Below are 12589 nucleotides of genomic sequence, written 5' to 3'. Positions count from 1 at the left end.
CCTGTAACTTACCTTCAAACCTTAATATGCCTTAACCTAGAAGCGTGAAGATTTTGGAAACGATGACATGGAAAGGATGAATCAAATTAGCAGGGACCCACTGTGTGTGAAGTAACAGATATCCCCATGGGGGCGGGGAGACGGGAACCAGGGTGGGGAAGGGGGCGGGGAGATGGGGGAGGGGGCGGGGAGATGGGGAAGGGGGCGGGGAGTTGGGGGAGGGGGCGGGGAGTTGGGGAAGGGGGCGGGGAGTTGGGGGAGGGGGCCGGGAGTTGGGGAAGGGGGCGGACACAATAGAAGCAGGATGACAGAAGCGAGGGGCGTGTGCTGTAGTTAACCCAGAGAGCCGTGCTCTTTTGGGGAGCCAATCCGGACACGCAAATCTGCGCTGCTATTGGCAGCTGGGGAAAGAACTAGAGACACACAGAGACGCGAGAGGCATGCGACTCAACGTGGCCGTCGAGCGCACGACCTTTGGGCCGAACCGTCGGTCTGCTGTCGGGTGAGCCACGTCGCTCTCTGGGTTTAGGCACGGCCCAAAAGCGCAGCCGTGGGGGCCCGGCAGTGAAGACGGGCCACGGTCACAGGTGACAGACAGGTGGGGAGCAGACGCGCGGGACCTACCATGCATGCAATTACACCCAGGAGTCAACAGGCTGAGGCCTGACCTCGCACGCGTCCACTAGACTGACCGTCGGCCTGTTGCTCCGCATACAGTGTTTCCTATTCATGTCACTCTGCGGCAACAGGAGAGGGGTTAAGAAATCAGCAATAAATAAACGCTTTTAACAGAGAGAGATAGAGTGAGAGGGAGAGAGAGGAAGACAGACAAAAAGAGAGAGAAAGAAGGAAAGAGGGAAAGTGAGGGGGGGGGGGGGGGACAAGAGACAAAAATTGGGGGGGGGGTTGGCGGCAAAAACGGTTGAATGTTGAGTTAGTCCTTGAGATTAGAAAGCATTTGTGGCCGAGAGAGAGAGAAGAGTGATTGGGAGAATAAAAACATAACCAAAGTGAATTCATGCAAATCAAAATGAGCAAACAGAGAACCCCCGAGCTGGTGATATTGCAGTTGTGAGAGCAAGAGCTTCGCAGTGGTTCCGACGGACACAAGGGGGCGCACTTTTGTTAGTGGGGCGATACAAAAACCCATCGCCTCTCAACTGAAGTGGCTGGTATCCCTGACAGCAAAATCAGGCTGCATTAAAAAATATTGGACTTCGTGGAAATAAAAGGAATCTTCCTTTGATATTCTCAGCTTCAGTGAACACATAATGAACCCAGCAGGGGAAACTACAGCTAGATTTCTTCCTCTGTTGCCCTCAATAATTAATTACTCTGGAACAGCCCCAGTAGTGGCGCATTATCAGTACTAACGTGAGCTTTGATCTCCTCCCATGAACGGGGGCGGGTCCTCACAAAACACAACCACCAGCCAACCCCCTGCCGTCAACTCTCCCTTACCCTCCTGTCGTTGCAGGGCTGGGGCTTCCTGGACAGAGCCGACACACTCCCGCCCGCAGCGTCCCAGAACCATAGTGACACCCCCGGTGTGGAGCAGGCCTTACCTTCAGCGGCTCGCGCTCCATCAGGTCCGACGGGACGTGTCCTGCTCTATACTGGCCGTCCTTGTCCCTTTGGTCAATGGTGGAGTAGCCGTCTGTGGAGCAGAGGAGAGACCGTGGGTGGTGCGTGACGGAGCTCTGGGCTTGAGGCACTTTGAACGGACCTTCGTAGAGGCTGTGATGCACATGCAGGACTTGAGACTCTTTCGGCGACATGGTGTGTGTGTGTGTGTGTGTGTGTTGCAGCACTCAAATCATCTCCATCCATCTACCTCCCCCTCTCTCTTTATAGTTGGCCTCTCACTGTCTGCACCACCATCCTTCCATCCCACCCACCATCCAATTACTGTCAGTCAGGTTCGCCCAGAGCCCCAGGGCATTGTGGGATGGGAGGCAGCATGGTGGAAGGCAGAACCGTGTGGCTGGTGAGGCACACCCCACGCGTGCGTCTGCCCCCTCCGCCACCCCCACGCCAGCCCCGTTTCCTCCGGGGGCCATTATCGCGACCTCCTTGCTGCAGGGTTTGTAGCCCCCGCTACTGTAAACTACAACCGTTACTCCTCCACCTGCTGATGTAGCCGCTAAAGCAGTTACGACTGAAGATGCTGATGTTATTGGCGGCTCTTCTATTAAAGTCCTACTCCTCCTTAAGCTGGGCATACACTGTGTGATTTTTGGTCCATTTTCTGCCGATTTTTTTTTTTTATCAATATTTTTCTTTATTAGTCACACATTAAATATTACTTGTATACAATAATGTTAACAAAGTTGTCAAAATTATCCCCATCCCCACCCCCGAACAAAGGAAGGGCAAAATTAAATAAATAGATAAATAAGGAAAAAAAGGAAAGAGAAAAAAAATAATAATAAAAAAAAATAATAAATAAAAACAAAACACTGCGATGTCTATATTCACATGTTAGAAGCACTGTAGTAATGTTAAGCTTCATATCTACTTCAAGGTCCTTAGTAGCTGTAAACACCAATCTTCTTTTAACAGATGGTTATGGAAAGTTGGAAGAGGACATAAAAGTAATAAAATTTCCCCAGATTGTTTCGAATGTCTTAGGCTTTTTCCTTAAATTGTACATAATCTTTTCAGATGGAACATAAGAGAGTTCTTTCACCCACATTGATAGACTTGGAGGCTCACTGCTTTTCCATTTGTGGGTTATACATTTGTTTGCAGCAATTAAGGCCAGTTTAATAAACCTAGTATTAGCTTTGGTATTTACTTTATTTACTGAGAGCGAAGACTCATCCCCTAACAAGGTCAGCCTAGGGCATAAGGGTAACTTAACACCAGTTATAATTTCAATAAGTCTCTGTATCTCCCTCCAAAATCCATCAATGTGAGAGCAAGACCAGAACATGTGAAGGACAGAACCTGTTTCGGTCTTGCATCTTGGACAAAATTTAGAGTATCTACAATGTATCTTGTTAAGCCTCTCAGGGGTGTAGTATGTTCTATGAAGTAAATTAAACTGGAGGAGTTTGTGTCTGCTATTGAAATACGTTCGGCCTATTTTACAAATATGCTTCCACTCTTCTGCCTCAAAGGAAAGATTTAAATCTTGCTCCCATTTTGTCTTAATTGCAAGTGTTTCTGTATTGGTTAGTTCCCACAGTATTCTATACATGTAGGAAACAAAGCCCTTTGCGGTATGATATTCCAGCAGTTTGGTATCCAAGACAGCAGGTGATAAAGCTTCTAATCGTCCTCCTTGTTGCACCCTAATGTAATTTCTGACTTGTAGATATTTGAAGAACTGTTTGTCATGCAGCTGAAATGCTTGTTTTATTTGGTCGAATGTCATTAAGATATTGTCTTGGTATAATTGGCCAAATGTATGTATTCCTTTGTTAAACCATATATGACTGCTACTGTCTCTTAATGGTTCCGGTAAGGCTGGGTTGTTATGGAATGGCGTGTCTGGATAAACTAGTTTCTGGTTTCTGGTTTTTTTACGTATTTCCAACCACAACTTACAATTATGTATAATATGGGGGTTGCTAGTGGCAGATTTAAGAGTGTGATATTGAGGAATGTAGGGTAAACTGGATAGAGATGTATTAGCTACGAAATACTGTTCCAGTTGCACCCAGGCGGGAGGATTTTGAAAATCTGCTTGCCAGGCCCATATTGTTATTGATTGGGCAGCCCAGTAGTACAGCTGAAAGTCAGGTAAACCAAGCCCCCCTTCATGTGTAGGACGACATAGCACCTTAAGTTTAACTCTTGCATTTTTGTTGTTCCATAAGAAACTTATAATTGAGCTATTGAGACGTTTAAAAAAATACTGAGGAATAGAGATAGGGAGATTCCTGAAAAGATATAAAAATTTAGGAAGAATGTTCATCTTTATGCAATTTACACGTCCAATTAGCGAAATGGGCAAACGTTTCCACCTTTCTAGCTCCTGTTCTGCCTTTTTTAATAGTGGTGTGTAATTAAGCTCAAAGGTGTGGTTTACTTCCTTAGATATATGTATACCCAGATAAGTAAGCTGGTGCTTCCAGGAGAAGGGAATATTTATATGGGAAGTCTTTTCTGCTGCTGAATTAAGAGGCATGATGACACTTTTGGTTTTGTTCACTTTATAGCCTGAAACCACCCCAAACCTATCTAGCAGTTCCAATAAACCCCTAACTGATTTTTGGGGTTGAGTGATATATAACATGATGTCATCTGCAAATAGTGAAATGACATGTGTCTTGTCACTGATATGTACTCCATGTATTTTTGAGTGTTTCCTAATGCCAATAGCTAAGGGCTCAATTGCAAGTGAGAACAACCCTGGAGACAAAGAGCAGCCTTGCCTTGTACCCCGTGTTAGAGGAAAAAGTGGGGAAATATCATTATTAGTTTGAACACAGGCCATGGGGTGTTGATACAAAATCTTAATTATTTTGAGAAAATTTGGGCCAAAATTCATGTTCTTTAATAATGAGCTTAGGTAGTTCCATTCAACATGGTCAAATGCTTTTTCAGCATCTAAGGAGACTGCAAGGACTGGTTCATCAGTGTGTTTGGCATAATGTAAAATATTGTAAAACCTTCGTATATTATCTGTACCAGAGCGTTGGAAAATAAAACCAGTTTGATCATGAGCCACCAGCTTTGGTAGAACCAGAGCCAGCCTACTGGCAATTACTTTTGTTAAAATTTTGTAATCCGTATTTAATAATGATATAGGTCTGTATGAACCACACAATTTTGCATCTTTTCCTGGTTTTAAGATTACAATAATTAAAGCTTGTTCCAATGTTTCTGGAAGTTGACCATCTTCAAACATTCTATTGTACATTTCTATCATAGGGTTGATCAATCTGGGTAAAAACTTTTTATAAAAATCTGTAGAAAAACCATCTAATCCTGGCGATTTACCCATTGGTAGATTTGCAATAGCTTCTGTAATTTCTTCCTTCGAAACCTTAATTTCTAGGTTCCCTCGTTCCTGATCGGATATTGCTGGAGTTTCAAGGCCATCCAGAAAAGAATCTATATCAGCTATATCACTATTCTGTGATGTGTAGAGTGACTTATAGAATGTTTCAAATGCTGAATTAAATTAATTTAGGGTCTTTAGTGACTGTACCATTTATAAGTTTAATGGTAGTGATTGACCTGTGGGCATCTTCCTTCCGAATCTGCCATGCTAACAGCTTCCCTGCCTTGTCTCCATGTTCATAGTATTGAGCTTTACTTCTGAGGATGGCGTTTTCAGCTTCACGAGTAATTAGAATATTGTATTCAAGTTTTTTAGCATTGAGTAGTTGGAGTATCTGTTCATCTTTTGTGGTGCTATGAGTCTCTTCTAGTTTTTTTATTTCTAGTTCTATGGAGCGCAATTGTGTTAAGTGGTTTTTCCGCCTATTTGCTGAGTAAGAAATGATTAGACCTCTAAGGTATGCTTTCATAGATTCCCAAATTATAACCGGAGACGCAGAGCCCTTGTTTATATTTAGGAAAGTGTCTATGTTAGTGTTTATAAATTTCACAAATTTTGAGTCATTAAGAAGATGAGTATTAAACCTCCACCGCTTGGGCCTAGATGATGCATATTGACTATCCATTGACAGCAATAAAGGAGAGTGGTCTGAGATAGTTCTGGCTAGATATTCACATGATAATACTCTAGGTTCTCTCCCGGTGTGTATAAGGAAAAGGTCAATTCTAGAGTAACTATTGTGTTTATGTGAATAAAATGAATACTCTTGTTTGGTTTTATTTGATTCTCTCCATATGTCTATGAGGTTATGACTCAGTATTTCTTTCTTTAGTGTTTTAGCTGCCTGGGTTAGGGGTGCCTGTATTGTTGATCTATCCCACATATCTAACACCAGATTCATATCTCCTCCGATTATTAGTTCTGTGGAAGCATACGTTAATTTAAAGAAAATGTCTAAAAAAAATTTTGGTTCATCGTAATTTGGCCCATAGATATTCACCAAAACAAGTGGTTCTAAGCCAACAAGTCCTCTAATAATTATAAAGCGTCCACCTGCGTCTTTTTCAATAGTTTCAGGCTGAAAGGAGATCTTTTTGTTTACCCAAATTGCCACCCCTCTGGATTGTGATGTAAAGGATGAAAAAAACAGCTGCCCTGGCCATTGTCTTTCAAGTTTTTTATGTTCCTCGTTCGTTAAGTGGGTTTCTTGCAGGAAGGCAAAATCTATCGTTTTGGTTTTAATATAGCTCAGTACTTTCTTGCGTTTTAAGGCATTATTTAAACCATTAACATTCCATGATAAAAATCTATATATTGAGGGTGTCCCTACCATCTTTTCCTCTACCGTAAAGTTCGTTAGAGCCTGTTACTACAGCTACTAGCAGAAAAATAAATGACAAGGAAATTAGCAAATACTCATCGCTACACATCAGCAGCGCCTTCGCACAAATACAAAAAAGTGAAAGTGAAACCAGACTTTCATTTAGAACACGACGATAATTGAGTATAACCAAATATATAAAAAGGATTTTGCCCCTCCACCCTCTGGGTCTACGTACCCCCGAACAAACTGTAGACCTAGTAAACTCCCCTATAACACGCTCAGGTGAAGCGATCCACATTCACGTCACCTATATCGGCCTAAGCTCTGCATAGATAAATAGAACTAAACAAGCAGCAGTCCGTCTTTTACATGGTATACCTTTTCCTCATGGAGTTCATATTTACGAACTTGGCCTTCCCTGGAGCAGCTGTGGATGGTGTTGCTGAAAGTAGTTCTCCGCTGATGATGGGGATGAAAAATTGCGGCGTCCCTCCGAGAAATTCACCCTAAGAGTAGCCGGGTGGAGCAAACTGTAGGTGATGTTGTGGTCTCTCAGTCGTCTCTTTATGTCGTTAAACGCCCGTTTTCTTTTGTACAGTGCCGTGGACACATCCCTGAAGACCATAATGGTTGAGTTTCCGAACCTCAGCTCGCCTTTTCTCCTGGCCGTTTGGAGAATTATTTCGGTGTCCCTATAGCGGAGAAAGCGAGCAACCAGTGCCCGTGGCTTCTCGTGCTCGGCAGGTCGCTGTTGGAGACTGCGGTGACATCTTTCGATTTCGAATGATCCTGCCTGTTCGTCACTGATGTCGAGAATTTTTGGTAGCCACTCTCGGAGAAAACTCGCTCCGTCTTTACCCTCGACACCTTCAGGAAATCCCACAAGGCGCAAATTCTTGCGTCTCGCCCTGTTTTCCATGTCATCAATTTTTTCCTTCAGCTCCTTGATATGTTCGTCTTGGATTTTGTTAGCATTAGCCAGCTCTGCACGAAAGTCCACTATAGCGGTTTCATACTCGGTTTGCTTTGCTGAAAGTTCATGTAGTTTGGTGTTAATGGCAGCTTGATTCGTGTGAATTTTTGCGATGATGTCGCCGAGCTTGCCAAGACGGTTATCCACCATGTCTTGAATTTTCGAAAACCCCTTCTCCATTTCAGAGAGGAACCATGACGGTGGTGAGCCGCTCGCCTCGCTAGCCAAATTCTGTTCATCCGATAAGCCTGCCTCTTTCTTTTTTGCTGGCATTTTCAACTTTCAGATGAGAACAATAAAACCAGAAGTGTTTAGCTCCTTTAAAAATCTAAGTTTGATGAACTGCTGCGTTGTTGACAGGGTTTAAGAGAAAGTATCGCAGAGCCGATCGAGGCGTGTCTGTTCTCTAAGCTGCCATAACCGGAAGCCCCCATTTTCTGCCGATTTTTCACTCGTGCGACTATTTTTGCGATCGGGCCGAGTTTCGGCTCAATCGCGTGTCGCGCATCGTATAGTTTACACAGGTAAACGAGGAGCGAGTCACACCTCACTACCAACTCCCGATCAGAAATCGCAGCGTCGCAAGAATATCAAACATGTTTGAAATTCAAATCGCTCCTCGTGAGAGTATCGCACTGTTGAAGCAGCTCCACGAGCTCTCCCTGCGATTTAGTCGTACAGTTTGAGCTGGAGCTGACTACACGATTTAAAATATCATACAGTGTACGCCCAGCTTTAGGGTCAGTTACTACTGAGGTTCCTACTCAAGTCACTACTAAAACTTCTGAAACTCTTACTGGACCTCCATCTGAAGTTACTACTGAAGTTCTTACTGATGTCAGTACTCACACCTCAGGCTGATACTGAAGCTCCTACTCAAGATACAATTGAAACTTCCACTGAAGTCACTTTGAGTCTCATACTGGCTCAACATCTGAAGCTATTACTGAAGTTCTTATTGAACCACCTGCTGAGGTTTCACATTGATGCCTCTACACAGAACTCTCACTTCAACCACCACAATTCATCTCCACAAACTTCACTAGACCAGAGGAGATACCAGACTACTGGCAGAAAGCCTTTTTTCATCTCCAGAGACCAGAGTGTTTCACATGAGCCTGAAGAACAAAGAGCAACAACTTTGTACTGTTTCCTGGTGCCTCTCTGGGTACTGAGCTCTGAGCTGGCAGACAGCAGTCTGAGGGAACAGGGAACCATCAGTGGCTTCACAGGGCTTGTGGAAGAGAGGAATTTCACAGACAGCGTTAGAACTAAGAACACAAATGCAAAAATTGTTTTTAAAAAATCACCCAAATTTTGTGTGACTGGATGTGTTGATTAGTGATTAGAGAGAGTTTCAAGTTCATGTCATGATCATTCCAGAAAAAGAAAAAAAAAATCACATATGATGGAAACAGTTGTCATGGTAATAGCATGTTAGAAAGGTTCAAGTTTGCATTCCCACAAAGACAGCATTGATATATTCAGTCGGCATTAGAGAGCTGCACGGGAATTATAACCACCCCACCCAACACCAGCACCATCACCATCACAGCACCAACACCATCACCTTATTGTCATACTCTGACATTCTTAACACCATCTCCACCCTACTCTTCACCATTGCACCCATCACCAACACCATCACCACCCCAACCATCCCTAACACCATCACCGTATCACCAACACCATCACCTTATTGTCATACTCTGACATTCTTAACACCATCTCCACCCTACTCTTCACCATTGCACCCATCACCAACACCATCACCACCCCAACCATCCCTAACACCATCACCGTATCACCAACACCATCACCTTATTGTCATACTCTGACATTCTTAACACCATCTCCACCCTACTCTTCACCATTGCACCCATCACCAACACCATCACCACCCCAACCATCCCGAACACCATCACCTTATCACTAACACCACCTCAACCATCACCAACACCATGACCACCTGACCCAACACCATGACCATCCCACCCCACTCATCCTTAACACCATCACTCTCACCTATCCCTAACACAAATCACCTCATCTCCATACTTTGACATCCCACCATACTTTGATGACACCATTACCACCCCACCCTTACCCTGACATTTCAATACCATCTCCACCCCACCCAACATCCCTAACACCATCACCACCGCATCCATACCTCGACATACCCAACACCATCCCTAACCGACATCTCAATACCATCTTCACCCCACCCAACATCCCTAACACCATCACCACCGCATCCATACCTCGACATACCCAACACCATCCCTAACCGACATCTCAATACCATCTCCACCCCACCCAACATCCCTAACACCATCACCACCGCATCCATACCTCGACATACCCAACACCATCCCTAACCGACATCTCAATACCATCTCCACCCCACCCAACATCCCTAACACCATCACCACCGCATCCATACCTCAACATACCCAACACCATCCCTAACCGACATCTCAATACCATCTCCACCCCACCCAACATCCCTAACACCATCACCACCGCATCCATACCTCAACATACCCAACACCATCCCTAACCGACATCTCAAAACCATCTCCACCTACGCAACCCAACATTCCTAACACCGTTCAAATCTCACCCGATATTCCAAACGCCACCCCCACACACCCACCCCATCATACCCAACACCATCCACAACCCTCTCACCCCCACATACCTCAACATTGCCCCTTACCCATAAAACCTACCCAGTACCCTTCCTTCCTCATCCTCATGTACTTCATCCTTGTCCTAAGTCATTTCATCATATAAACCACATTAAAAATTGGGTTGTTTTTGTAACCATTGGAACTATAATTGTTTAATCATACTCTTGATATAGTAGGATAGAAATATAATTTGTAATGTAAAAACATTAATGAATTTGCCAGACATATTTGCCTGGGGCTTTAATAATTTAATTTAATAATATTATGAAGATGAATACACACTGACCGGCCACTTTATTAGGTACACCTTGCTAGTTTGTATCCCCTTTTGCTTTAAGACATGCATTATGAATGAATGAATGTTCAATTTATATATGGCCTTTTCAAGGTACCCAAGGTCGCTTTACAATATTAATACAGGTACAAGTCTTACACAGCCAATCACACACCGGCGAGAAGCAGCTGCCAATTGCGCACAGCGTACTCTCTACCAGGATCCACAGCCCCCTGGGGGACTGTGGCATAGGTTCAACAAAGTACTGGAAACATTCCTCCGAGAGTCTGGTCCACATCGACATAATAGCATCACCACTGCGACACCACCATCAGCCTGAACTGATACAAGGCAGGATGGATCCATGCTTTCATGCTGTTCAAATTCTGACCCTACCAACCAAATGTCTGTCGAGACTCAGACCAGGGCAACGGTTTTTTCCTATCTTCTATTTTCCGATTTTAGTGAGTATGTGCGAGTTGTAGCCTCAATTTCCTGTTCTTAGCTGACATGAGTGGCACCTGGTGTGGTCTTCTGCTACTGTAGCCCATCCGCTTCAAGGTTTGACGTGTTGTGTGTTCAGAGATGCTCTTCTGCATGCCTCGGTTGTAATGACTGGTTATTTGAGTTACTGTTGCCATTCTATCAGCTAGAACCAGTCTGGCCATTCTCCTCTGACCTCTGGCATCAACAAGGCATTTGCGCCCACAGAACTGCCGCTCACTGGATATTTTCTCTTTTTCGGACCATTCTCTGTAAACCCTAGAGATGGTTGTGCATGAAAATCCCTGTAGATCAGCAGTTTCTGAAATACTCAGACCAGCTCTTCTGGCACCAACAACCATGCCACGTTCAAAGTCATTTAAATCACCTTTCATCCCCATTCTGATGAACTGCAGCAGATCGTCTTGGCCATGTCTACATGACTAAATGCATTGAGTCGCTGCCATGTGATTGGCTGATTCGACATTTGTATTAATGAGCAGTTGGACAGGTGTACCTAATAAAGTGGCCGGTGAGTGTATACGCACATTCAGCACATTCAGGCTGCCATAGTTACCACATCCTCTATAGTGCACGGTGTTCCCTTTCACTCTGATTGGTTATTGGTTAAATGATTATTCATTTCAAAATTGGTCACTGTTCTGATGAATGTCTGTCTAGATCAGGGGTGTCAAACTCGAGACCCGCGGGCCAAATGTGGTCAAATAAAAATAAGTCAAATACGTGCAGTGACCAAAAACTACATTTCCCACAATTACGTTACCTGTGAAGTGACGGCAACTCCACACTGCAGTGTTTCCACATCGATGTGATTTTCCCAATAAATGTAATTGAGAAATACAAATATTGATCCCAAAATGTCCAGGAAGTAATGCAGTTAGAAGGGTGTTTAAAGAAAGATGGGAAAGTGAATACATGTTTGTGCTTCAAACCGCTATGTCTTGTGTCTTGTGTTATGAAGCGGTGGTGGTTGTCAAAGAGTATAATCTACGTTGGCATTTTAAGACCAAACAAGGAGCTAAGTATGCCAAAATTAGGCATCAAGAAAAACAACAAGTTGCCAAAGAATTAAAAGGCAAACTGTGATCTCACTAGAATGTGTTGCAGTAAACATTGCAGCAGTAAAAGCTAGCTTTGTTGTAGCTGAAGAAATCGCCCGCGCTTCAAAGTCTTTTTCAGAGGGAGCGTTTTTGAAGCACAATTGCTATTTTAACAGTTATTTGATATTTTAAGTTTTGAACAAAGTAAATATGATATCTTTGATGTTATTTTTCTTTATTCACTTGGATAGTTTGGTTTGATTGTTGATTGATGGGGTAATGTGGTTTCATAAACCTAACAAGGATTTAAATTATAATAGAGAAACAAGCACTTTTAATATCTATGCAAATATATCTGTAATATTTGTAACTTGAATAAGTAATAAATTCAGAGGTATTTAACATTAAAGAGTATTTACATTTATAAGTTACATATGGCCCTCCAGGGTAACTATTATGCTGATGTGGCCCGCGGTGAAAATGAGTTTGACACCCCTGCTCTAGATGATGTAAGATTTGCTAAACTGATTGGCATGTCTTTCATCCAATCACACCTACTGTTAAGCCCTAGTTCATCCATCAAAAAAGCAAACTCGGACAAAACTCCACAGTACAGCAGCTGAGAATGCTTCGGATGGGGAAGTTCAGTACTTGCGACATTAGCATAACGTTAACACTTTTTATTACGGTTCCCGCGTGATTGCCAGAAATCTTCCTAGGAAATGTTTTAATGTTGCAGCCCATCAGTGTTCCCGTGCAGCTCT

The 12589-nt window shown here is 43.5% G+C and overlaps 1 protein-coding gene across 1 annotated transcript in view; it reads right to left on the bottom strand.

Moving 5' to 3' along the window:
- Window positions 1–12589, bottom strand: part of LOC143509594 (splicing regulator ARVCF-like) — a 36748-nt gene that overhangs the window by 3161 nt on the left and 20998 nt on the right. The window contains exons 9-10 of the mRNA XM_076998452.1: window positions 1566–1657; window positions 625–737 (exon numbers count right to left, since the gene is read on the bottom strand). Of these exons, the coding sequence (XP_076854567.1) occupies window positions 636–737; window positions 1566–1657 (194 nt within the window). The 3' untranslated portion in view covers window positions 625–635. The remainder of the gene's footprint in view (window positions 1–624; window positions 738–1565; window positions 1658–12589) is intronic.

This window comes from Brachyhypopomus gauderio, chromosome 3 (genome assembly GCF_052324685.1).
Source record: "Brachyhypopomus gauderio isolate BG-103 chromosome 3, BGAUD_0.2, whole genome shotgun sequence".
Taxonomy (NCBI): Eukaryota; Metazoa; Chordata; class Actinopteri; order Gymnotiformes; family Hypopomidae; genus Brachyhypopomus; species Brachyhypopomus gauderio.
The sequence above is the reverse complement of the archived record's forward strand: the minus strand, read 5'-3'. Positions and strand labels throughout refer to the sequence as shown.